The 27,405-nt window shown below is 44.2% G+C and overlaps 1 protein-coding gene across 1 annotated transcript; it reads left to right on the top strand.

The window, feature by feature from the left end:
* Window positions 1–27,273, top strand: EGLN3 (egl-9 family hypoxia inducible factor 3). Its single transcript, XM_061367580.1, has 5 exons — window positions 1–701; window positions 22,269–22,388; window positions 24,704–24,840; window positions 25,552–25,625; window positions 27,004–27,273. Exons 1-5 carry the CDS (start codon window positions 345–347, stop codon window positions 27,039–27,041), a joined length of 726 nt encoding a protein of 241 aa, XP_061223564.1. The 5' UTR covers window positions 1–344; the 3' UTR covers window positions 27,042–27,273.
* Window positions 27,274–27,405: the final 132 nt, after the last annotated feature.

A 27,405-nucleotide genomic window follows, 5' to 3' on the forward strand; every position in this document is an offset into this window, starting at 1 on the left:
CCGTGCGGGTGGGCTCCACCCACGTGCGGCGGTGCGAGCACACATCCCGCACGTAGCTGGCGTATTAATCAGCGCGGGGCCATCTGCCGACCCGGCTGTATCGCGGGCGCGGGTCGCCGGCTCCGCTTCCCGCACGCTGTTCGGGCTCCGGCAGCACCGCTGGCACGGGCGCAGCTCAGCCCGCCGCGGCGGAGAAACTTTTCTCTCGCCATACTTCGCCTGGCCCTGCACCGCTGCGGAGTTACCGTCTGGCTCGTACTGGAGTCCGCGACGGCCCAGAGGGCATCGCCTCCCGACGCGGGCGCCGTTAGGGCAGCGGCGCTCCCGCTCGTCCCCGCCGCGCCATGCCGTTGGGGCACATCATGAGGCTCGACCTGGAAAGAATCGCCCTGGAGTATGTCGTGCCCTGCTTGCACGACATCGGCTTTTGCTACCTGGACAACTTCCTGGGGGAGGTGGTGGGGGACTGTGTGCTGGAGCGGGTGAAGAGAATGCATCGCGACGGGGAGCTCGCTGACGGGCAGCTGGCCGGCCCCAGCCGCGGCGTGGCCAAGCGGCACCTCCGCGGCGACCAGATTAAGTGGATCGGCGGCACGGAGGAGGGTTGCGAGGCCATCAACTTCCTCCTCACGCTGATAGACCGCCTGGTGATGTACTGCGGCAGCCGGCTCGGCAAGTACTACGTGAAGGAGCGATCCAAGGTAAGGGGCCGCGGGGCGCCCGCCCGCAGGCACCGGCACCCGGCCGGATCGACCCGCCTCGCAGCTGCCGGTGAGACCTGACAGAAAGTTTCCACGGGCGCCCGCCAGTGTGGTGCCCTGGCTGTCCGCGGGTGTCGGCTTAGGCAGCCCGGCTGGGCTGTCCCCGCAGCCCCTCTCCGGATGGCGGAGGCGCTTGCGCTGACCAGCGCGGGACGCCCGCAATGGGTAGCCGTTTGCCAGCCGTTGCCGGAGCGTCCGGGTGCGGAGGTCGAGCCGGGACTGCCTGCGCCGCTCCGGTGTACCTCGCCAGTGCTTGGGTCTGCGCCCGGCTGTTTGGCTGACGGATCCCGGCCGGGCCGTTGGCTGTGACACCGGGATCACTTCGCACCGTCCCGGTGGCTGCAGGCGGAGCCCCGTTTCCTGGCGGTGGGGCCGGAGCCCTGCTGCACCCTTCGCTGTCTGTCGCTCTCCCCAGCTGCGGGGAGAGGGGAGCGGCAACGCGGGGAGTACCCCGCCAAAAAGTTCTAGCCTTGATCATGCCTTCGCTCTGGAGCATTGTTTCAGGTGGTCGGAGAAGCATCCGAAGCACCTGCCTGCTCCCTGAGCGGGTATTTGCCTCGGATCCCATTATTTGGTGGTTGTGCCCATGAGATACCCAAAGCAGTTTCGATGGTCTAACTCATGCCAGCGTCTTATAGTTCGAGGTTATCGTTGCTGCATTGGGTTTGTGGTACAAAACGGGATGCTGAGTCTGAGCAAACTTTTTTGTTTTGTTTTGTTTTTTTTTCTTATCAGAATTTGAGAGGACAGTTGTACTACAGGTTTCCTTCCAGTGAAGTTTATTTGCACTTAGTTGTCTTAACTTCAGTTTGGGATAAGTTGGCTTTTCTGTGATTCTATGAAAACACACAAGGAAAGAATCATAGAATGATTTGGGTTGAAAGTTATCTTGAATATCGTCTAGTTCCAACTCCTGCCATGGACAGGGCCACCTTCCACTAGACTAGGTTGCTCAAAGCCCCATCCAGCTTGGCCTTGAACACTTCCCGGGATGGGTCATCCACAGCTTCTCTGGGTAACTTGTTCTAGTGCCTCACCACCTTCACAGTAACGAACTTCTCCCTAATGTCTAACATAACTCTACCCTCATTCAGCTTGAAGCCATTCCCTCTTGTCCTGTCACCACTTGCCCTTGTGAAAAGCCCCTTTTGAGGTTTCTTGTAGGCCCCCTCTAGGGACTGAAAGGCTCCTCTAAAGTCTCCCTGGAGCCTTTTTCAGGCTGAACAAGCCCAGCTCTGTCAGCCTGTCTCCATAGGAGAGGTGCTCCAGCCCTCTGATCATCTTCGGGGCTCTCTTCTGGCCTCCAACAGCTCCACAGCTACCTTATATTGGGGGACCCAGAGCTGAATTCTGGACTCCAGGTGGGGTCTCACAAGTAAATGGGGGAGAGGACACCCCCTTGACCTGCTGGTCAAACTTGTTTGGATGCAGCCCAGGATACTGTTGGCTTTCTGGATATTGCTGGGTCACGCTGAGCTTCTCATCAGCCAGCACCCCCAACTGTTTCTCCTCAGGACTCCTCTCAGTTATGCTGAGGCAAAAGTGTACTGGCTTGTAACTAAGTTTGCTTCATTTTCCCAAATGCTGAAAATGTGCCTGTTTCTTTGTTTCTGATTTAAACTTTAGAATTTATTGTACATTTTCAAAACACCTGTTTCTTTTAGTGATATGCCAGAAAGAGAAATGATGAAACTTTTAAAATACAGAAGTGAAAAGTTATCATTTCTTTTGGTCCTCATTTGCACTGAGTAGGGGGATGACTGCTACTGAGATTTTATTTTTTTATTTTTACAGAAAGCAAAGCAAGCAGTATGGTGATATCTACCAGTGTTTGGGAGCACCTTAAAACTTGTGTGCGTGCCCTTGCACACCTGCACAGGGTGGTGGGAATAATAAAAGGTTGAAACATTGCTCCTGTGCTTAGCTCCACTGAACTACTAATCATCAGTTCAGTTAAACCTTGTGTAGATTTGGTTTAAAATATGGGTAGAGTGGATTTCATTTACTCCTGGTACAAGCCTGGTGTTAAGAGGTATAAATAACCATTCTGTCTGGCATGCCTTTAAGGTCATCCTAGTTTTTTTTCTCTGAGTGACTTTTATTTGTCTGATTACTGCTAGAAGTGCATTGCTGCATTACATTGCTGATTACATGGGTGTGGGGGAAACGGGGGCTTACATTAAAGTTGGACTGGAATGAAAGGAGGTTGTCCAGCATTTTCACAAGGTATTTGTCAAAAAAAGTCAACTGGATGCATGAAGGCTGTTGGCACTGGGTGGGGGGAAAGATCTTTTGGGGTTGTAGAGATGATTTTAAACCTGAGTTACAATGTTCTTGTAGTCATTTTTGTTCAAATAGCAGTAACAGACAGGACAGAGTGTTTTATAAATAGCTCCTTTCTATAAAGAGAGACTTTTGGCCCTTGTGCTTTAGCGTGAAAGATGTCTTCTTATCCAGTGTATGGAAGTGCTACACAACAGTCCAGCTTTGAAAGGGACTCAGTATAATTTGTAAAACTATGAGGAGGAATTTCTGTCAGAAATTAATAGTAACCAATCCCCTTATTATAATAATAAGTGCCATGGATATGTGTGGCCCTGGAATAGCAGCTGCCATCTGTAACTGAGATGTGGGACGCCTTCAGCCAGAAGATTATTCCTGTGACTAACCAACTGACTACTACAGTGCATGCAGATTCCCACGTCACCTACAGACATTTCCCTTCTACCTTTCAGTCATTCTGCTTGTCTTCTGGTTTTGTGAAGGCATACACAAAAATCTTACATTCAGTGTATTTTTAACTACTAGCTTATACACATAAATGGATGCCCACAAAACTTCCACAGCTTGACATTTGGAAAGTTGTGGGGTGTTTCTGAGCAACTGGACCAGAACTTCTTAGCTGGACAAGTGTTATTGTAAATTACTGTTCTGAGATACAGGTATAAGATGGAGCTAAGAGTCCAGAGCAGTTAAACTAAAATTTAAGCCTTTGGCTACATTTTAACTCTTTTTTTGTCTTGAAAATGAATCTATGTAATATCAGCCTCATTATTTAAGGTTTATGCTTTTAAACCAATAGTATGACTTTAATCTTCCGCCTAAGTGCTAGAAGAGGTGGAGAAGTTTGCTTAGTAAATGACCTTCCCTCAGCTTGCTATCTACTTAGTGTGAAGTGCTTTATATTGTTTTTGTAGCTACACAAACATAAGAAGACAAGAAGGACATTTGCCCAATAAAGGAAACTTTCCTTGTAGCTACGTGAGAGAAATGAGTCAGTTAGGATTTTGCTCTTCTCAAATGAATTTCAACAGCATTACAAGAAAATTAAGATTGCATCAAAGAGAATGAACATAAGTAAAATTTCATGAGGGTACTGGGTACTCTTTAAGAGCTGCTGGTTGACATTTGAGGGCTGATAATGAAATGTAACCTTTCATCTTTTCAGACCAGTGATCCAAATCTGTCTTTGGAGTTAAGTCGTATTTTAAAATATTAGCTGACATGGTTAAATGATCAAAATAACCAGACAACATTCTTCTAAAGCACTCTTTTATTGACAGACCCAATGTACTGCTTGTTAATTTTTGCATTCTCCTCAGATGGAGTTTCTCTTTTATAGGAAATAATGCAGTGGTTCCCATTTTCTAGTAGGTAAATGGTTAAGGATAGCTCAGGCTTTTCTTCAGAGTGAGAAGATTTACGTGACAGAGGTTGCTTTAGTTTTGAGGACCTGTCTCCATTCTGCTGGAGTTTTGATGCTTGATAGAGCTTTGGATCTGGTGGGTAGTTGGGGCCTGGAAGCAAAGCTGCAGCCTGATCTGTGAGGCCAGTCACCTGGAGCACCCCTGCATTGGGTGATGCTCTGAAAACTGCAGGGTGATGTGCTGCAGCTTCTTGCTCCTCAGGTGCCAGTGCCTGTTTTTGGGGTTAATTGGCACGTGTAGGGGCTTGAGGTGGTGCCCTGTAGAAAAATCCCTGCATTATAAAAATATAATTAAAAGCAACAATGTAAAAAGAAATCAGTAAAATATTCCAGAAGAAGCCATCTGAGAAATGTCTCCTTTGAGACCGTAGGGTTTTTTTTTATTTATTTTTTTCCTTTTTTTTTCTAGGAACTGAGTCAGCTGGGTGGTGTGTGGAAATGTTTGTGGCAGGATGGATGGGTAGCTCATTGCTGTTGAGAGGCTGTGGCTATTCCCCCTTTCATACTCTGCCTCTGTGGGAGAAGGGCAGCTCTCCCCGTGGTCAGGCAGCGTCCCACAGTGATGCTGTCAGCACCTGCTTTCCTGGCCACTGTGGCTGAGTTGGCACTTGATGTGCTGCCAGTGGGCTGCATTGGTCCTTGTGGGCGAGGGGTGGAAGGTACTTTGAACTAGTGTGGCTGTGCCTTGCGTGGACTCTGCACCCTGGTCCTGATGGCAGCGTGTCCTGCTGTGAGACATTGGTACCATCTCGGGTGCCATCGTGGATTGAAATCTACGTCAGGGCTGCCTTTGGGGATCTTGAACTTGTCTTGTCACTTGCTTGATGCTAGTGAGTCCTGCTGGTTAGAAAATAAGGCAGAAAGTCATAATCATGAGAGCTGACCTGTATTGAAGGAAGCCCATGACTGATGATTTTATCTCAGAACCCAACTGCTTGCATTCAGTGCAAGTATATGGGCCTGAAGAGAAAAAAACAACAATGTGTTTTCAATGTGAGATTAGTTGATTTAGTCCCTGTGGGATGTGAACCCTATTGAGAACTTGCTTCGGAGTCTCTGTGTGAGCCTTTCACTTTTTTATGGGATGTTTTCTGCATCCTCCACTTACAGCTATGACATCTCCCCTGCTCACCCTGGTGGCCTCTGACTGCCCACAGGAGAAGCAGGTCTTTTGTGGTGGCACTTCATGGCCAGTGAGTGCTGAAAACCAGAGCATTGGGTAAGGTTTTCTGGTAGGGTCCTTCTGCCTAACACACATGATGGAGTATTCTTAAGTAGTTTGTGAAACATGGTCCATTAAGCAGGTTGTTACCAATATTTCTGTTCCTGAGGGCTGAAGAAATGCATGACATGTCATGGGCTTGGATTGAGTGGTTTGACCAAGTCCCTCCTAACTCGAGTAATGAGGCAAGATATTTTTGCATGTATGTATGAAGAAGGAAAAGTTCTCTTCTATAGCATTCAAATTATGTCCTTTGCAACTAAAATGGAGTGAAAAGCTGAATTTCCTCATTTGAAGTACAGATGTAAGGAGCAGGAAAACAAAACTGGTGATAGAGCTGAAGAGCAATGCTGCCTATAGAAATATACTGGTTTATTATATGTTACAAAGTATTTTTGATACTTGTGTAAGCAGTGTGCCTTGCAATTAGTTTACAATGGGAGGTCTGATGAATACCATTATTCAGAAGAAATATGCATAATTTCTCTTTCTTCTAATCAAATGCACATGTTCTGGCATAAAGGGTAAGTTCAAATCTGTTCTTCTGGCTGGCTGCCGACAGAGTCCAGAGCCACTGGAACTGCAAATACAACAGACAAGTCATTTTATGATATCAGACTGAGGAATTCAGCATTGGCACAGATCCTAGAGTGGTTGCTTTGGCTCAGTGTCAAAGCTGATGTTTATATCTGTGTTTGTCAAGCAAGATTAGTTAGCCTGGTTAATTATACACAGGAATGTATAATTTTTACTTGACAATCGAAACGTTAGATGGGTATAAACCTGGGCATATTAGCTCTTGTTTTTGTTCCTCATCAAATTATTCTTGATGACTTTTTGAAACTTTCAGAAGATACTTCTCTGAAAGTGGCACCCAGAGAATCTTTCAGATTGATTCTTCACTCAGCAGGGACAGGGTATTGGAGAAATGGGTCTATTTTACAGACATCGATGCATATACCTGTAACTGGGCTCAGAATCAGGGGTAGCCTCTATGGAATGGTGTTTGAGCTCAGAGCTGGGTGCTGAATTTACAATCAGATTGGGTTTGGTACCTGCTTAACTCTGACTGCAGTGCACTGGTAGACTTATCCCGTGGCAAGCAGGGGAAAAAGTGCTGTCTTCGGTGTGTGTGCACCGGAGCCATTGGGAGCAGACGGCTGCTGTTGGACCTCCTTTCCCTCTGTTGTGGAGAAGTCTGTAACCACTCAGCTACTTTCCTTGCTCTGCATTAGGAGCCTGTCCATGTGCTTTACAGATATAGTAGTCACAGAGAAGGGCAGAAGGTGGCTAATCCTGCAAGAGAAACAAAGTAAGTTTGAGCTCTCAGGTGTCATTGATAGCAGAGTGGTCTGTTTATTCTGAGTTTGCCCATCTGTTTGTGGCATCAGGGCAGGTTACCTGATTTTTCTTATATATTGTGTGTAAGCTTGCAGTCAAGCAGTGCTTAATGAGTCTTAGGAGTTAGACAATGATGGAAAAGCAGTGAAATTTGTCTATTCTGGTAGTGTATTTTCCTCAGCACCGTCTTATCTATTGATGTGACTGTTCTTTCTCAGCACCACATCAGCTGTTAGCCAGAGACTTGCAGTGGTAGCCCTGTTGTGTCTGCCAATATGCCTGAAGTAAATATGTGCCTCTCAGTTTGTCTTTGTATGAGGGCTCACTGCTTATTAAATGTCAGTGTAAACCTTCCACAGCCGAGTGGGGAGGGACACGGTAATACGGTGGCATAGTGCCTCTGGTTATGGGGAGTGTTTGTCCTTTGGACTAGGAGGGGTGTGCACACCATTGCAAGGCACAGTATCCTTGGGAGAGCCACCAGGGAAAAGGCAAGATTCAGAGGTCAGTGCCCTCCTGCTGAGCTTGCATTTTGGAAGGGAGGGGAGCTGGTCCTGGCTATTAATATTTGTATGCAGGTTTTTCCCAAGGTAATTATTAATGAATAATTCAGTTCATTACAGCTCACTGCTAACAACAGTATATGTTTGAATGGAGCAGGATTTGTGCTCATAACACTGATGCAGGGCAGCCTGTACACAGTAAAAGTGAACTTGTTTCTTTGCATTAAGGATTCTAGCTGCCTGTGTTAATACCAGTGTCTTTATTTGATTTCACAGTAAACTCTTCCTTCTTTGAGTGTGTTGCAAACTTATGTGAATGGTGTCTCTGTGTAATACAGCGTTACCTTGCATGTTGCTTTCTGAGCAAGGTCTTTGATTTAATGTGTGGAAGTGTCTCCCCCTTTTTCTTCTGTTCTAGACAGATTTTTCTTTTTTCTTATTTTTTTTTTTTTCCCCTGGATTGGTGGGGATATTCAAGCATGTCTGTATTCCTTCAGGAATTCTATTCCATATGTGGAAGGAGTGGGATAGAGGAGATAAAACCACAGTGACCCCCAAAAGAATGCATTTTTAATCAGATGAAGTCTTGGTGCTTGCTGGACAGACTTGCCACACTTGGGAGAGATCGATACTTTTATCAAATGTTTCAAGATGATGCTTACAAAGTCAAAGTACTTACTTTTTTTTTTTTTGTATTCACTTTTTAAGAATTTTTTTCCTGTTTCTGTTTCAATTGGATTGCCTTTTCCCATTGTGTCAGGGGCAAGTGGTCCTTTGGTACCAGCAGGCCACACGGTGCTCATCCATCTTGTGAGGCCTGGCTTGTGAGAATGAGAAGGTCAGGAAGGGAAGCCTGTGAGTAAGTGGTGCTGGTTTTAGATTTATTGAGATGGGAGATGTGTGCATACCAGCTCGAGGGAATTTGAAGCCCTCTTTGGATTTATCATTACTGTAATCCTTCTGTCACAAAGCTGAAGACTGAAATAACATTGTTAGAAAGCCGCCAGCAACACAAGACTCCCTAAGCTTCTGTGGAAAGGTTTTACTGGATTAGTAGAGGAGCTCTAAGGTAGAGGGGTTTTGGGAACTGCTGCTGGTACCTGTGCCTAGGGCAGCTGATGATCTCTGTGGTGGGCTCTGGGGTGAATAACATGCATTGGCACAGAATGTGGTGAAGGGAGAGAGGAAGGGCTTGAGAAAAGAGTTTGATAAAACATTACATAACAGTTTGTTTTAGACATTTCATTGCTTTGAAAAGAGATGACAGGGAATTGGTCAGAAAAGCAAAAAATTCTCTCTAGCTGGTTGGGTAGTGAGGTGGAGGAAGGAAACGGACAAGGAGGCTCATGCCAAGTAGACTATCTATCTCCTACTGTTTAAACTATTCACAGGCATGTCATCCCGTCAGCACACCACTCCTGACCGTTCCTGTGAGTGATTTGGAGAGAGCTGTAAGCCCTATTTCCCTTCCATCACTCACTCTCACATATGCATCTACTATCTCTCAGTGACAGAAAGGAGCTTTTCCCTACAGTCATTTTTCTCTTGTCATTGTGGTTTGATAAGATTAGTAGACAAAGAAACTTATACCATACAAAGCACTTAGTAGAAAGGAGCTGATTAAACAAGCTACTTGTTGCTCTGATTTTTTGCAAATAAAATAAGGCAAGAGATTTTGCTGACCATAGTAGTTCCATGGAGACTTACTACACTACCATACCAAAAGCCACCCTGTTTAAAATGAATAGTATAAATTGTAGGAGTACAGCATAACACATTAGCTGCACAGGCTGGAAACAGTTTGTCCGAAGCCTTGTCAGCTGAAAATGTCAGGGTAGCCACAACTTTTGCCAAACATGAAGTCATTCCGTCCTACTTTGAAGCATAAAGATAACCATTTTGAGCCTCCTATATATCTAGTTCATATGAATTCTTCGGTCACAGTAGACTCTTTCCTGTACTTTCTTTTTGGACCTGAAAATCCAGACAAGAAATAAGTTTCCATTTTTCTTGTCTGCAATTCATAATAATAATTAATCATTGCTTATGTCTTCTTGCAGTGTAATTTTTTTTTTTTTCAGTGGGCCTGAAGCACATCCTTTGGTGCTTGGCTTAGGCTATGCTAGAGTGTTTAGAAAACTTGAGGAAATGCTGTAGTGATTTCTTGTGCTGTGCCCAGTCTTTGTCTACATTTTGTCTGAGATGTGAAATACAGGCCATCTTTTACATAGTGTCTTGTGAGGGAGCAAGGAGCCTTATATGATGGAATTTATAGGTGGCAGGTATGGTTTTTATCTGGCCATTGCAGTTGACTGTCTTGTGGCAAACCTGTTTCATACCATTAACAGTAGCAGTTATTGCAGTAATGAATACAGGGAGATAGGTGCTAGTCAGTGCAGGCTGGGGAACACCATCTTTGGTGGGAAAAGTCTAGGGTGCAAGGCTCTGTTTGCTGGACAGTGGCTTCAAGGTGGTGGATGCCAGCATGGAGCTTCCTGACTGCTCTGAGGCTCCAGGGGGTGCTGAAAGTCGCCTACAGTCCCTTGCCCGCTGGACCATGTGAACAGTACAGGAAGAAAAAAGGAAGAAAAAAAAAAAAACCCAACCAAAACAAAAGAGAACAAGAGGAATTTGGGAGAGGAGATATTGGGGGGGGGGGGGGAGGGTGAGCAGAAGTGTCAATCCTCAACTTGCCTGTTCCTAGATTAACAGTCTTAGGGTGTTGTGCTTCCTGATGAAGACTGTGTGTGCACTGCACCTTCCCCTTCCGATTCCCTGTAGGGAATCTGGTAGAAGTGGTTTGAGAAGTGCAGAAAGGAGAAGCTTTACTGTAAATGCTGTAACATGTCCTACTGTTAAGATATATAAAAACCATGGCACGTGACTAGATGTGCACAAAGAGATACAGCGTCCCCAGGGTGCATTGATAACTCTACACTCTTCACCAATGTCTCTGTTAAATTAACTTGTCTTCTCTCTTCCATTGTCTGTGGAGTATGTATATGGTGTCTCTGAAGCAGGACAACAGGAAGGGTCACTGCCTGGTTAACTGTTTTACAGACTTCCTCTTCACAGAGGAGCAGTGAGAGGATTTGCAAATGCTGGTCCTCATTGCCAGATTTACTGTAATTCAGCATTAGATGGTGGTCAAAGAATGAAGTGTCAAAGTTATGCATTTTTACCATTCTACTGGTACATAACCTGATGCCTCACTGGTGACCTGAAGGCTCAGTGCCAGTGTGACACTCACTGTGATAATTTCTTGGCAAGTATAAAAATGTAGTTGACTTGTTTGCTCTTTGTTTCTTTACACTTACCTAAGATGTCTGCAACTGAAATAAGTACATATGGTTTGTTTTTTTTCTTTTAGTTTACTTTGTCTTTTGCTGGCACAGGCTAGAAGGCCTGTTTCCATCTATAGAAGCTACTGCTAATTATGAGCTGTATTAGTAGAGCATCTTGGTTGCAGTTGGAAAAGACACCAGTTGTGCCAATGATGACCATAGTTAAGGGCATAGATAGTACATACTTCACCCTCACTCCTGAATATGCATATACACACCTATAGCTCTGATCTGCCACTATGTATCTGTCCTGCCTCTCCCTCTGTGTTTCCCACTGCAGAGCAGCACTTGCACCCCACACCTCTAGGAAAGGCAGCTGCAGGCCCTCACCAGGTTGTTTCTTAGAATCATAGAATAGTTAGGATTGGAAAGGACCTTAGGATCATTGAGTTCCAACCCCCCTGCCATGGGCAGGGACACCTCGCTCTAAACCATATTACCCAAGGCCTCGTCCAGCCTGGCCTTGAACACTGCCAGGGATGAAGCGTTCACAACCTCCCTGGACAACTGTTACCACAGCCAGTCATGCTTGTACAGCTACCATCTCTCATCTCCATCCCAAGGAACAGAAGAGACAGGGATGAAGGTTGCTTTCTTTGGCTGCCTGGCCAGCTGGCATCCTGGGAGAGCAGCTCCCATCCAACCTCCAGCTTGGCTCACCTGCAGCTGCCCCTGCAGTGGCTCCGAGTACATGCTGCTCTCATCACACTGGCTGCCAGAGAGGAAAGGTTTTGGAGAGGAAAAGGAAAAAGGAGGGAACAGAGCCAGAAAGACCACTCCAGGCTTTCTGCATCCTCAGGAAACATCCTGAACCCATACCAGAGAGAACACTTCCCTGTTCAACAGTTGCTGTGCTGCTTCCTGCAGAAACTACCTTGAATGCCCAAGAACATTGCTATTTTAAGACCCAGTCCTGAAGTGTGTCTTGAGAAACCTCCCAAGGGCATTTCTTCAGTGAGTTGCAGTGAGAGCGTCTGGGTTAGGTTCCAGAGGGGACCGCGATGGAGCTGAGGAGCCGGCAGGAACGGGCTGGAGGGCAGCTGGGCAGGGAACTCCTGAGGCATGGCTGTGTCCCACGACCACTGCCCGCAGGTTGAAGCCTGTGGCAGTAGCCACAGCACAGCCAGCCTGGAGGGTTGATCTCTTCTGTCAGGTGGTGGCAGCATAAATCCATGGGAGAGGCTTGACCCGTGGAAAAGTGGGAATTCAGCAACCCATGTTCAGCTCTAGAGTGATGTTGCCTGCAGCTGAATTTGAGACCAGGCTTCTTTGTCTATGAGTTGAGAGCTTTTTTGAATAGCTTTAAGATGTAAAAATGGAAGGCTGGAACTCTGTTGTGCATGCATGTCTGTGTTTATGCATGCTTTCTTTGCTCAGAGTTGCCTGGTTTCTGTCTACAGACATCTAACTGGGGCAAGTACCAACTGTGTAGATGGTGTGGAGGGAGTCATTACAACCCTTGGGATTTTTTTTTCTCACTAACCAACCTTAAACAGGTGTATAGTTATTACATTCTATTGTATAATTACAATATTATTACAAAATTGCCTTGAATCTGGAAAGCCTATTTCCCTTCTGTGAGGAAAGTTGCTGTCACTGTGTACACATTCGCTCCTTTTAATTGCACACACACTAGAGATATTGTGCTGTAGAAATGTACGGTGTAGTCAGAGCAGTACAACTTTATCTGCAGGAAAAACCTTAGAGGTAGAGACTACGCATGTTGTTCAAGCATAGCAGAAATTATCTGATGGTAATCTATTATATCTAAAATAGATTGTGGACAAAATTCATTAAAGTAGATAATGTAAATATTCATTTACGCAAAATCTTGTGCAAGAACAAATGTGCTTGTGCAGGCAGGGTCCTCTGACAAGGTGGGGAGGCAAAAAGGGGTTGGGGGATGTGAGTGAGACTGCTTCCTTCCAAAGTTAACATGGGAGATAACTGGTCTCATCAATTAGCCTTAATTTGGTGCAACTGCTGTGATAACAAACACTTGAGAACCATTCATCCCTTTATGTTTGTGTAATGCAGTAATGTCTTAGCAGCCTCAGAAGCCCAGACAGCTCTGACAGTTTTGGGAGGACCCTTGAGGTGTAATTGGGGTACCCACCAAGTGTGATGGTGTTAGTCTGAACCTTGTCCTCCTCTGGCTGTGGAGAGAGACTTACACTGAGCCAAAGGGGACAAAGAAAAACACCTCCCTGGTGTGGTGTTGCCTCCAGTGTGGCAGGGGCATGTGAGGCCACGAGAGGTGTCCCAGGAAGTGGCCTGAAGGAGGGACTGTGCTGTGCAGCTGGGGCCTCCCTATCCCCATGCACATCTGCTTCGAGGTGGTGGCTCATCACCTCCTCTGCCTGCACCTTGGGATGCCCCTGTGAGTCTCCAAAGTGAAACGTTCAGGGGAAGGTTTAGGGGTGCCGTGTACTGTGTGTGAGCTGATAAGTCTCATGGGTAGCATTGCTCACTTGCCCTGGGCCCACAGGCTAAGAATAAATGAATAATAGCTAAAAAAGGGATGATGTCCAGCTTGGGCAACTCTGACACCAACAAAACAGTTTGCCTGTGTTGGGGCCGTTTTTCCTGACCTTTATTAACTCACAAGTGCTTCAAAGTATGTGCAGTTCTTTAAATGCTGCATGGGGAAGAAAAATGAAATGTGGTGTAATCCTGTGGGTGATTAGTAGCAGAACTGAAAAGGATTTAAGGGCTGACAAAGAATGCAAGGCTGGAATATTTAAGGAACTATGAAAATATCTTTCTACCACACAGATGAGGGTATTCCGCAGAGGATGTCTGTGCTGGTTACCATGCCTTTATTCCCCACTGAGAACCTGAATGTACAGCGACGGTCCTTACAGATTTCCTTAATAAGCCTGCACTTACTTACAAATTTGCTTTTCTGCCGGGGTGGTGCTTGTCACCTGTCCCCTGGGACTCATTACAGGAGATGCTGTCTCTGTCTGCATTGATTGCTTGAGATGCGTTTTCCTTAGTGCAGTTCATCCAGGTTTGGCTCCTGGGGGAGAGGAGGGGATAGAAGGGGTTTCCCGGGTAATTAAAGAGGGCTTCAAGAACAGGCAAAAATAATCTTAAAAATTGATTAAAGAGTATTATTTTTTCTTTTCCCAAGTGTGGGAAAAGAGCGTGCGTGCAGCAGGAGGGGGAGGGACACCAGCAAGAACCAGAACAGAGAAGTCAGCGCTGCAAGCGTGGGTTTCCCCTCTTCCCTCCGCAGCGTGTCTATGAAGTGTACTCTGGAGTAAAGTTTGTGTTTGATCGCGGATGGCCTCACGCTCTGCACGTAGCACTGTCGTTAAGCCATCATCCCGCTGGCCTCGAGCCAGAGCTCAGCGGCACAGGGGCAGGCGGGCTTTCTGCACTGAAGCAGCCTTTATTGATACATTGATGCACTGCGCATGTTTACAGCTGCTAATTGGAGACTTAATCTGAATATCCCTGACTGAACTAATTCACGGGCAATAGCCTTTTAAATTTCAGGTCCCGCGGTGATGGTATGCCTGCTCTTCGCAGCACACTAATCTCTTCTGAAACTGTATTGTCTCCGTGTGCGTGCAAGGCACAATGACCACAGAGAGCAGCGGTGCAGCCTGAAGTGTAGTTCTAGGTCAGAGGAGGATGTTAAGTAAAAATGTTACCTAGAACCATAGGCTGATCCGGGTTGGAAAGGACCTTAATTCTAACTCCTTTGTCGTGGGCAGGGGTGCCTCACACTAGACCATGTCACCCAAGGCTCTGTCCAGCCTGGTCTTGAACACTGCCAGAGATTTTGCCCTTGCAGAAGATCAGAGAAGAACTGGGGAACAGAAGAAAAGTGTTAATTGCCGTATCTGCAGAAATATGTAGTTTAATTAAACAAACAAGGAAGGAGGTTAATCCTTTTAATTATTACAGGAAACTAAGATGCTCTCTGCAAGGATGGTTTGGATCCTATGGTGATTTTAGATTTGTTACCATAAGTTTCATTATTCTGTTTTCTCCTGGCCATGCCTGGGAATTTGGTGGTCTGAAAGCAAGACGTGTTCTTTTATTTTGCTTTTTTAAAGAGGGTATTACAAGAAAAAGGTAGGGGCAGTGTAGACACTGTGCACTGGAAGATGCCTGGGACTTTTGCCCAGGAAACCACAGGTCTGATTTCTCTCCTTGGAAGCCTAGAGAACTTCTCCCTTGGCTGTGTCCTTTCATAGTTTCCTGAACTGCCCCTTCACTTTGGGATCCCAGATAATACCCAGCAGTGGGGACAGCTCAACAAAACTTGCCACTGTCTCCAAAACTCTGTTTGCAATTGCTCCCTATTCTCTTGACAGTCACAGACAGTTGCTGCTGACATGAAGTGTGGCTGTTCTGTGGCTTTCCACTTCACAGTAGCACTGCCCTGGCAGCCAACTTGAGGGCATTCAGATTTATCTCTAAGTGGCTGTTCTGCTAAGGAAAGAAATAAAAAATAGTCACAAGCTGAAGCTGCCCTTCACATTAATGGGTCATGAAGAACTAAATTTTGTTCTCAATCAGAAGAAAGGCCACGTAAGCCCCATCACAGATTCATTTAACAGGGAGCTAATTTTTAAAGCAGCATAAATCTGTGATCTAGCTTCCTTAAAGACAAGATTCCATAAGACTTGAAAGCTTAGTGGGTGCTCCTTAAGCTACCACTAGATAACATGCCCAACATCAACAGCTGAGTGGCATGGAGATAATCCATGAGCAGAGCTTTCATGGGTAGTTTTTTGATTCTACACTTAGTTCTAGAAGAAGATTAATAAGCAGAAGCAGTTTTCCATTTTATGGTAATTAGAATAATGTCAGATAATAATAGCATTCTGGTTGGTAAGCAAAGATAAATCAGTATCTTTGCATGTCTTTCCTGCAGATGAGAGCAGTAGTCTTTCCGACAGTTCCCGCTCTCAGGCTGTTCCTCAGAAAATCCTCCAAAACGTGCCTCTGCACCTGGCAACAATAATCAACCTACAACAGTGCATACAAAAAGACCAAATAGAATAAAAAGTAAGAGGTGGGGTTTCCAGTTCTTGGAAGCTTTAAAGTGAATGTATTCTCACTTGTGTGACTGCTTCCCTGGCCATAGAAATGTCTCCTCCTTTTCACTAAAATTTTCAGGGTTGCTGATATACTACAAGATCAAGGAGCAAAAGTAGCTGTGATATCAATCTCTCTAAGATACAATGCTCCAGAGATGAGTCACCTGCTGGTAGAAGGTCCTATCAGTCTTTTGTGTCTGTTTGCCATGGCTTGTTCGACCCTTCAGTAGATACTTGCCACTCGCATCCAAGGTACCTTTGTTGTGTAGGACTATGGCAAGCTAATGAAGGAGGTGTATTCAGGAAACTGTGCTTATAGCTGAGTTTGTAGTTTGATCTGCTTTGCATTTCATGAAAGAAGGTAACTGCCCTAGGGGTTTTATTGTTGTTTGTGTTGGCTTTTTATGCTATTTAGGTGTTGTCCATATGGCTTTGGTTTAGGCCTCTGTATGAAGTTGAAAGTTGAAGTGAAACATTGCAGATGTCTTGGCCTGCCAAATTCTAGCACTTTCCCCAGTGTTTCTCAATTTCTGAAAAGAGGCTCCTTCCTCACACAGCTTTTTCCCTCTCTTGCCTCCACCTCTGAGCAAGAAGCTGATCAGAGAGCAGGTTTAGCTCCATAACAGTTGTTTGACTGAAGACTGATACTCAAGATATGGGTGAGGAAATGAGGTACTGGTTTCTCATGCAGTACTGCTAGTGAAGCCCATTTAATGTTTTGACTGAAGCAAGCAGGGTTTCATACTCACGCCCTGCTTGGAATTAGCGATTCCCCTTGAATCTAATGTCTCTGATTTTTTTTTTTAATGTTTTAATGTGATTTTCTTCTCTCTGTTCCCTCCTATTTCTTAGAAAGTATTAAATTAGACCAACTTTGCTCGTTCATGTATAGCAGTTGAGCGTGTTAACTTCCATAAATTCAAATAAACTAATAATTTTCACAAATAATTTTACACTTAATCATTATAAGCTACACAGTAGAAAACGCTTGGGTGTAATTGAGTGCAAAAGAAAGTACTCAAGAAACACCCCATTGTGCCTGTGTGTCAGACAAGCCTCAACTGAGAATCTCTTGTCTTTGATCATGAAATGTCAGACTACTCATGTTCTTTTAATGTAGAACATGCTGTGTGCCTTTCCCTTTCTGGCTGCACAGACTGTGCGCGTCTACAGACTAAAATCAGGTTGAGTACAATATGCAGTCAGACCCAAGTCAGTCAAGTGAATCCTGATAGTCTTCAATTCCTGAAGTCTGATAGAGTAATATTTGCTTGTGCTAAGGTTGGGACTGAAAACCACATATTGGACTGAAATTTGGGGAACTTGGAAGGGTGCAGCCAAATAAAAATGTATCTGGAAGCTGCAGTGGCTGCAGCATCATTAATTCTTATTAATACCTTGGTTTTCCAGATAACTGTAATAGTGATATTGTAGGTCAGTATTGCTTTGTGTCTGTATAGAACCTTTCATCTAACAGACTGTACAAGTAATTCCTGAATTTAACTATTTGATGTACAAGCTGTATGCAGAGATAATCTATACCAGGGATCAAAACTAGTACCTGTTCAGCACTATACAGGACAAATCTGGTACAGAAAATGGCAAAACATTATGGAGTCTTTAGCTTAGTTTGCAAGGGTAGTTGGTGTTGGTAGGATAGTTATGCTGGTCAGAATTTTATCTGCTGGTTGCAAAGGTCGTACTAGTTCTGAGAATAAAATACAGGATCAGTATAGGGTTACAATACCACCTATAGAGTCTGCACTAGGAGTGCATGGGGGCATTTGCTTAGTGCTAGCAGGCGAAGGTAGCATCTCCTTCTGGCCTGTCATCACTGCTTTCTATTAAGCAGTGTTCGTTTCTACTTATGAGCCTCTTCTAGCTGAGGTATTCTCTGTGGCATTTTGTTCCAAGTATCAGTCCATTCCAGCTCTGCTTATTTTATGAAATGTAGCAGAATGGTGCCTCACAGCACGGTTCTGGCTATCAGCTAAGAGAACTTGTTTTTTTCCCCTTTCTAGAAGCACTGGGAGGCAGGGAAAATCCTCTCTATGAAACTGTTTTTTTTATCTGCCTCCAAACTTTGCTGGTGTGTTGAAGTTTGACTTGCCGATTTCTCTGGCTGACTTGAGTGTGATACTTAAACTGAATGATGAATAACTTATTTTTGCAGGCTTCTGTGCAATGTGGAATTTACTGATGATTCCTGGCTCCTCACTGAATCTGATAATTACTGCTTGTTTAACTGGTGGTTGATTTGCACCCTTGGGAAACCTAATATCTCTAAAAATGACAGTGCAGAAACTGCAGTCTTAATGATTTGCTTTTCATTTTCCAGTTTTTGTAGGCTTTCATTTATGACCGTCAACTAGACCACCAGAGCACTGGACTTCAAGCTATGGCATGCGTGTGTGCAACAGCAAAGGCGTGCATCTGTATGTCAATTTTAAACAACAGATGAACAAACTCATGTATTTTAATTTTAAGTATTGGGGGGTGAGGAGGTGTTGCTGAAACTTGCTTTGAGTTGTCACACAGGGGATTTAATCCAACTAACAGCCATTGCAATGGGTGATGGATTGTATTGGAAATAAAGAAGTAGGGTACATTCCTGGTTATCTCTGCTGGCTATTGTTAGTTTAGGGTTGGAGATGGTTAATCAAGGGAGATGCTTCTAAAGCCGGAGTGTGCTCTTCTGGATACAATAGCTGAAACTAAGGAAATAATTTTTACTGACACTCCACTTTCTCACCTGGTAAATGGTTTGTTTATTATGATCCAGCCTCTGACTTTTGTAGCTGGCCCATGCACTAAGCTGGCAAATACCAGTGTTCACCAGTTAACTAAATTAAGTCCGGGTCACGTATCTCATCTCCTGTTTCTTGTTTGCTTTGAATGAATCCGAAAGTAGTGCTAACAGCTGGAATCTCTGCTGAGGCCAGTTTGATCTGCTCTGGAGCTGCTCCAGCCAGTGCTCTGATAAAGCTTGATATCATTTCAACAGGCTCTAGGAGGACCAGAATGATTTCCCTTCATTGTTTAAGGTTTCATTCAAATATTCGCCATGCCAGGAAAAAGGATATTTCACTTCTGCTGTTCTCCGTTAGCTGCTGCTACTAGAAAACTCCCCCCCCCCCTTCTTTTCTTAAAGTTAAGCTAGAGCATGGCCAGTGCTTTTGAATTCTGTGGGAATTGTTCTACTTCTTTATCCCCGGGGACTCTGTGCACTACAGATGCAAAAGGTGCACGCTGCAAATAAATAAATAAATAAATAAATAAATAAATAAATAATGCATCAATGTCTCAGAGTCAAAGCACATGTTCTGCTAAGAGAACATATTACATGGTGGAGGCAGGGAAAGCTCTGGCATCTGCCCAGATTTCAATAGTAAGTAAAGCACCTAAATCCCTTTAAGGACCTGGCCTGCAGTCTGTTATTCTTCAGCAGCTTTTTGATTGTCCCATTAAAAAACAGTAGTATTGGACTGATTCTTAGGCAGCTCAGTGGTTTTGGAGTAATGTCTAACTTCAAAGAGAGTCTTCTCTAAGGCATCCATGATTTTGTGTTGTACATCAACTTAGAAGGAGGTATTGTCAGTTGACAGTTTTACTCTCACCGTGCACCATCCCTCTGGTATGATTAGCAGAGCCTTGCTGAGCCAGGCCTTGTGCTGGTGGTGTAGGTGTGCAGCATCCTGGCAGCAGCTGTGTTTGCTGCAGAGAAGAGTGCCCCTGTTCCCTGTCCCCTATGCTGCTGTGCGGGGTGATGTAGAGGAAATTGGGGGGTAAAGTTTAGTCTGGGAAGAGGGGAGGGGTGGGGAAGGTGATTTTAGGATTTGGTTTATTTCTTGTTACCATACTCTGGTATTATATTAATATTTTCTCCCAGGTTGAATCTGTTGTGCCATTCTGCATTGCAGGTGCAGTTGACTTGCAGTTTCCATCCAGTTTATGCCCATAACAAACCTGTTTCAGCACTAGGCTGTAGGCTGGCCCTTACTGCTGTTACCAGGCTATCAGTGAAATAAAAGTAAAGCTGCAGAACAGTTTGTAACACCAGAATGACAGTAGAGCAGACAGGTCTATGGCAAGGCATCTAGCCAACTGCCAGGCATGATGGAAGAGGGCTTATTACTTAGAATTAAAGGTACTTACTCTTGTTCAGCATAATCTCCTGCCCCCGAAGGCCACTAGCCCTCAATCAGCTGTGTCCTCAGGTGCTGGAGTAAGGAGCAGGCTCTTGTGACTTAGTGCTGCCTGCAGGTACTGTTCTGCTGGTGCTTGTGGGGAGGGCAGAAAGTCAATTCATACATGATTTGAAATGCAGAGCAGTATTTTTGCAGCAATACAGATACACCTGTCCTAACTGGCCAGCTCCTGTGAATAGATTTTGGTTTTGGTAACCAGGGATTGGTTGAAGGGATTTGGTCAAAGGGATGCAGTGTGCTGGCTGGCAGTAACTTCTGTGCTGGTGTTTGTTGGCACAGTAAAATTACCTCTGTCATATGATCAGTGTGTGCTATACTCTGGCTGGTCCAGTGTCCTGTGAGAGCAGCATGGCTTTAGAATGTGCTTGGAAGCAGAAAACAAGACCTGGGGTTCCTAAATAAAAATAACAGTTGCTCTTGCCTATACAGTCAGTCTTTGGTGTTATCAACTGTGCTTGGCAGGTTGTGCCAAGGGAGGGCAGGTCATGCAAGTGTTGCACAATTGCATCTTCATTTCTTGGAAAGGCACGTACAATACTCTTGTATCCAAAGTTGGGATGTGATGGTCTGGGTGGATGGCAAAATAGATGGGTAAAAAAATGGTTGGATGGTTGGGCTTGGAGAGTGGTGCTTGATCAGTTGTACTATACCCAGAGGCTGGTAACAAATGGAGTGACACAGGGATTTCTCATAGGACCACTATTATCCATGGATGGTAGAGTGCTCTCTCATCAAGGGTGGAGATGACACCAAACAGGTGGGACCAGTTGATGCACTGAAGGGCAAGGCTGCTACCAAAAGGACCCAGGGGGGCTGGGGGGAACAGGGCAACAGGACAAAGGCAAAGTCCCCCCTTGCAGCAGTAAAGGCTGGGGGCTGCCAGGCTGGGGAACAGTTCTGCTTCTAGGGGAGCTGGTGGTCTTGGTGGGCAGTGAGCTGAACATGAGCCTGCAGTGTGTCCCTGCAGAACAGCTTCCAAGACAACAGGCACAGGAGCCAGACTGAGGGGAGTGATTATTGCCCTCAGCCCTGGGGAAAACACATCTGGATACTGTGTCCAGTTTTCCAACTGAACTTAGACAATATCTTATTGCTCTTTCTGCTAATACTGGAAAGCAATCAAAGGAGATGTCAGAGGAGTGGGAACAAGATTTCGGTTATCACAGCTTTAGTAAACTCCATGGCAGGTGACTTGTACCACTACTAAGTAGTTCCAGTAGTGAAGAAATTATTCTGAGAACAAGGATCTGGATCCCTACCAGTTTCACCTGCTCTTGCATTGCATCCTGCTTAGATTGCTAGTGGTGTCAACTCAAGTTTAATATTTTTTTGCTGTAGAAACTCTCTTAAGACCTGTTGAGCATCATGTGGTTTGAAGTAATTAATGTTAGGCTTATCTCATTATTCAAGGTGAAATTTAAACAACCCGTGAATTAAGCGATTGTATCAGCAAGTCTGAAGATGATCAAAGAGAGAAGTATGTGTCTGAAAGCTGCTTGGTTAGTTCTGTGGCTCAGTCCATGAAAGCAAACACCCACTGCCCTGCGCAAACATAGTTCAAAGGAGCTGCAAGTTTTTGCAGACTTTGCTCTATGGACTTTTACCCACACCTTCTGGGGACCCTCATTTTGTGTCGTACCATAGAGATGTATTAGATGGGGACTGAAAATATGTATAGAGAAGCATGGTGGTAGTAAGGCATGACATCTTGAGATTGCTTTCTATTTTCATTAAGACTTGCAAATCAGTTTTGCAACGACTGCTCATCATTAGAAACCCAAGCAAACTTTAGCTGAGACTGCCTCAGAGTCACATAGTTTGTAGAGAATAAGCTTGTACCATACATAGTGTTTTAGTGCTTTTCTTTTTCTTTTCCTCCAACTTTTATGATATATATAGTGAAATATGAAGTATATTTCCAGTTTGGAGTTTCACATGGGCTTACTCATCCAGTGAAAGAAGCTTGCACAAAGATACTTTTCTGGCGGTGTCCGCTGTAGGTTTTGGTTCATTGTTGAAAAATACCAAACCAAATTGGTGGTGGAAGGATACTTGGCAAAGACAGACTGGAGGTGGGCATCTTGCTGAACTTATTTTTTTTACGATCTTTATCTTTTATTCAGGCTATGGTCGCTTGCTATCCTGGAAATGGAACTGGGTATGTTCGTCATGTGGACAATCCAAATGGCGATGGTCGCTGCATCACCTGTATTTATTACCTGAACAAGAACTGGGACTCCAAGGTAAGCCACAGGCAGAAGGAAAAACTGCAGAGCTTTGGTGCCGTCAGTTTCTTCTGTGAGCTCTGAACTTTTGAACAGCTGATCCATTCTCCATCTCTACATTTATTTTCTTGGTGATTATGGCAACCCTTAGAAAGTAAGAATCTGAACTGTTGCCTTATCATTCTCTCTCCCATCCCACACAGTGTTGTTGGTATAGAATAAAGATTCTAAGCATTGAGCTGCTGGCTCTTACACTTTGTTTAGAGGAAAAAGCAACGAAGCACTAGAAGGAAAAACATAATCTGCTAAAGAATAAGTGGATACTGGGACCAGAATAAAATGACAGCCCAAATTTGGGACTTCAGCATTTTTGGTACCATTCCTTCAGGCTAACCTGCAGAAGATCTTCAGGCAGTTGCCTTTGTGGTTTTCTTACTTAGAAGTGATGGAGCTTAGTAAAAGGAGCAAGCACATGGTTTTTCCTCTTCATCATCTTTGACTCCACCAATGGGTCTCCTGACAGGATGGTGCTCTTAATTCTACCCTAATTACTATGAGCAGTAAAATCAGCCTTGAACTTACTGTGCCTTTATGTTAGAAGCAAAATAAGGGTTTGTAGAATCGCAGGATGTCTCTTTACACTTCTGTTGTCATAATGTGGCACAAACCATTCACATGGGTTATCTATTGAAATTTGCCAAATGTTTTTTCTCTCTAACCTGTCTTGGCCACTTTAGCCTCCACATCGAGGCTCTTTTAGCACACGCAAATACTGTGAACCCCCAGAAGAGAGTTCAGATTCAGAGGCAATGCCACTGAAAATACATTGTTTGAAAAACACATTCCTTTACTGACAGTATGGCAATGAAGCATCTCAATATAATAAAATGAGGAGATGTGGGAGGAAATGTAAATATCCAGTTTATTTTGTGCACTGCTCTTATTCTAACATTGAGAAAGCACACAAGTGGATACTGAAAAGTCCAAATTGAAATCCAGGATGCTGGTGAAGAGTATTTTATGGGTATGAGGGCAATTTTATGCAAATGTATGCTGGAGGAGATGCATACTGGCCTTTGAAAGTAACCATGTTGCCTTATATAGAGAAGGGCCACAAAGACTATTGGTGGGCTGAAGCAGCTTTCCTATGAAGACAGGCTGAGAGAGCTGGGCTTGATCAGATCAGCCTGGGGAAGAGAAGGCTCTAGAAGACCTTATATCAGCCTTCCAGTAGCTAAAGGGGGCCTACAAGAAACCAGAAGAGAGACTTTTTGCAGGGACATGTAGTGACAGGACAAGGAGTAATGGCTTTAAGCTGATAGGGGTAGATTTAGATTAGACATTAGGAAAATCTCCAATGTGAGCAGGGTGAGACATTTGAAAGATTGCCCAGAGGAGCTGTGGATGCCCCATCCCTGTGAGTGTTCAAGGCCAGGTTGGATGGGATTTTTGACAACCTGTTCTAGTGAAAGGTGTCCCTGCCCGTGACAGGGGGGTTGGAACAAGGTGATTTTTAAACTCTGTTCCAACCCAAACCATTCTATGATTCTGTGAAACCTGATCTAATAGTTTCTTGCTGAGGTTTCATGCCATGTGGAGGTCCGAAGTTAGTTTGGTACTGTGTGACAGCATCTTCCCTGCACTATGTGGTGCAGCATAAAAGCCTACAAAGATCCCTCTCACAGCAGCAGGAGGGAGGCAGAGTTCATCTGCATCTTTTGAAGTTTCTGCAGTGAGTGCAAATCACCGGACTTCTCTGAAAACTCATGGCACATTGAAAAAGAAATTAGATGGTAGAGAAACTAGGCTATGTCACAAGTAGGGAAAACACTGTCTGGCAGATATAATACATTTATGCGAAATTTATTACAAATCCAACAGTAGAACAGACTTCACTCTTCCCAGGGTGTTAAAGTTAACTCCTACATGATCAGATGCAGGCACTGAAATATCCTAAGCAGTATCTAGCAATAGCTGGGAGGAGAGTCTGATCTCAGTCTGATCAGGTGGAGCAGCCTTACCTGCCTTGTGGTATTCACCGGTTCTGGAGATGTGACTTGGAGCTCCAAGGTTTCCCAGTGCTTGTTACAGAGCCAGTGTTGTCTTTTATCTTGGTTCATTTACTTTAGCCAGATGTTTATGCTGAAACATTACAAACTGTTTGGGAAAATCAAGGTGGCCAAGAGATTCAGTGTATGGTTTTCCAGTGTTGTCACGTAGCTGTCTTGGTTCTCATTAGACGTTTATTCCCCATTTGTTGGATGCTGAGGAAGAAGAAATAAGTCATTGTTCACATGAATACATGTAAAAAGCAATCTTTCCTTTTCTTTCAGCTTCATGGTGGAATTCTCCGGATATTCCCAGAAGGAAAGTCCTATGTAGCAGATGTTGAGCCAATTTTTGACCGATTACTTTTTTTTTGGTCAGATCGAAGGAACCCCCATGAAGTTCAGCCTTCTTATGCAACCAGGTAAGTAGCATATTTAGTATTGACATTTGGCCAGGGAAAAACAAAGCATCTGTTCTACCTGTATCTGTATCTAAAATTATGGCCAGGTTTTTTTTTGGTTTTTTTTTTTTCTTTTTCCCCATACACGTGTGTAAGAAACAGTTGGATAGATTTTGAGTGGATTTTCTGGGTTTGAGTCACTGTGAATTCTCTCTTCAAATGAGGAAGAACAAGCTTGAATGATAAGGTTCCGTGTGTGATGGGAAAAAAAGCCGTTTTACTGTTGACAGGAGAAATATTCCAAGCCAGGCATAGCTATTTATCTGGGAGATGCTGGGTTATACTTTTGCCCTTGTAATGCTATAGGGATTCTTAAGGCTACCATCTGTCAACAGGCTATGAAAAGCCAGTGTGATGCAGGGCAGCCCCCAAGTTGCCTACAGGCATCCCAGAAGAGAAAACCAGGCAAAGGTCTGTAAGCTACTTTTGTCCTCTGTTACCAGGAGTTGTGCAATCTTTTGTGCCTCTAAGCAGAAATTCTCACCTATATTTCTATCTTACTTGATGATAAAATCCACATTTAAAATGCTTTCTATATTTGTCTATACAGATGCGCCATTTGCATCCTATTTTTTATCTACTAATACAGGTTTATTGTTTGCTTTCTCCATAAGCATAAAACTATTTTAATAGCAAAAGTTGAAACAAACACAAGATTTCTTTCTTTTATAGATATGCCATGACTGTGTGGTATTTTGATGCTGAAGAAAGAGCAGAAGCCAAAAAGAAGTTCAGGAACTTAACTGGTATGGTTGTTTTATAAGTGTTCACCAGAAAGAATTTAATGCATTTTGATATTTCTGAAGTCAGAGACAGACTAGGAATAACGCTCTAGTTAGATGGGTTATGACATTCTTTTTTAGAAAGCTTTTTTATCTCTAACCACTAGTCAGTTATTTTATGCAAAGTGGAGAAGTTGTGACAGAAGAAGAGTCAGCCCTAACCTCAGTATTCCTCATGAGTATGATGGGGGAGAAAACAGGAAAGGCAGTTTCCAATTTCTGTCACAAATGGCTGCTGAGCTTTTGTCCTGTCCTATGTGGCTGTTGCAGTCCCTTGAGAAGACCTAAGCAAATCTTGTTACTTGGGAAGTATATTTTGTCTCCTCCAAAATTAGTTTAGCAGAAAGTCATGAGACTACACAAACAGTTTCAGCATCATGTTCTCTAAATATTCTGGCTGAGTAGGACCTATCTGCAATATGCTTAATGAACGGCATTTGGGGCCTGCAGTAATGCAAAAGTGATTTGTCTTTAATTTACAAGTAATTTTCTGAGTGGGGATATTCATAATGACCTGGGAAAGTACAGATTATGAATTGGGAAGAAACTAAGTTTAGAAATAAATGCATCTTTTAGCAGGCAATTGCTAGTGTAGCTGTGATTATGGTGCACTTCAGAAGCTATGTACATTCAACTGGGTCTCACAGGTGGCTGAAAGTCAGCCCAGAGACACTTCATCAGAAGCCCTGGAAAGAGGTGACCCCAGCTTTCCTAATGGCAACCATACTGCCTGCTGTTGTAGTAATGGCATGTGAGTAACGGACTAAGTTGTCCGTATGTGTTTCAACACCCTAGTTGGTGCCATTCTCAAGGGTTTGATGTTTGAAGCAGACTAAGATCAGGGACTGCTTCAGGCAGTTCCAGAAATACAGTGTGGAGAGCACTGGTATTTTTTAAAGGTATGTGCTGTGCAGCTGGACCAGCAAAGTTGTTATTAGTCAAATGCTTTTCAGAGCTGGCTGTTGTCATCTCTGTAGCTGGTATGCAAAGCAAATACTGGCTTCACCCTTTTAAAAGGGGATCATGAGCAAGGGGCCATGAGTGTGTGTCTGTAAATATAACCGATCTGGAATCTGAATGTTTCTTAGTCTACTTAAATACTGCATGAATTGTCTTCAGTTTCAACAGGACAAATACACACAACTTTGGTATGACTGTCTCCTTAACATGCTGTGGATTCATACAGTATTGCACTCTATGTAATGAATTTATATCATGAGTGTGAGTTGGAGAGTGCTGTCCACTGAAAACAAACTTAACTTTATTCTGTTTCTGAGTTTTCAGTTGAATGCTGTCAGAACTCTTGGCTTAACAGCCTCTCCTTTTTGTCTTTTCAATGCAGATGCAAGGAAGAGAGAAGCACCTCTTAATGAAGACTAATAACTGTTCCTGAACAATTTGTGAGGAAATAAGATCCCAAAGATGACTTCCATTTCCAGCGAACAAGGGCAAATTCTTGTTATGCACGAGAACACACTGGTTGTGTCTAGCATGTGCATCTTACACTGATGGTACTTACGGCAGCCTTCTGTCATGCGTGCATCTAGTAGAAGGAGCACTTGTTTTCTATTTGCCTTTTGCTGGAAAAAGTAACCAGGGTTAAAGAAAAAGAGTATCAATAAGTAGTGGCTCAGCTAACTGGCTTTTGATCACTCTTGTAGCCAAGATAACATTGGAACTAGTGATAAAATGCTGAGTCGTATTTGCACTTTATGTTGGGAATCTAGCTCAATGGGAAGGAGCT

Source organism: Neopsephotus bourkii, unplaced genomic scaffold (assembly GCF_033783945.1).
Source record: "Neopsephotus bourkii isolate Nb327-2 ecotype Australia unplaced genomic scaffold, CSIRO-AGI_Nbou_v1 NB_1388, whole genome shotgun sequence".
Lineage (NCBI taxonomy): Eukaryota > Metazoa > Chordata > Aves > Psittaciformes > Psittacidae > Neopsephotus > Neopsephotus bourkii.

Excerpts from the sequence above, each read along its gene's own strand:
- EGLN3 (XM_061367580.1), top strand. The coding sequence starts at position 345 with ATGCCGTTGGGGCACATCATGAGGCTCGACCTGGAAAGAATCGCCCTG. Across the intron at positions 702-22,268 it reads ACGTGAAGGAGCGATCCAAG|GCTATGGTCGCTTGCTATCC; the intron begins GTAAGGGGCCGC and ends TCTTTTATTCAG. Across the intron at positions 25,626-27,003 it reads GAAGTTCAGGAACTTAACTG|ATGCAAGGAAGAGAGAAGCA; the intron begins GTATGGTTGTTT and ends TTTTCAATGCAG.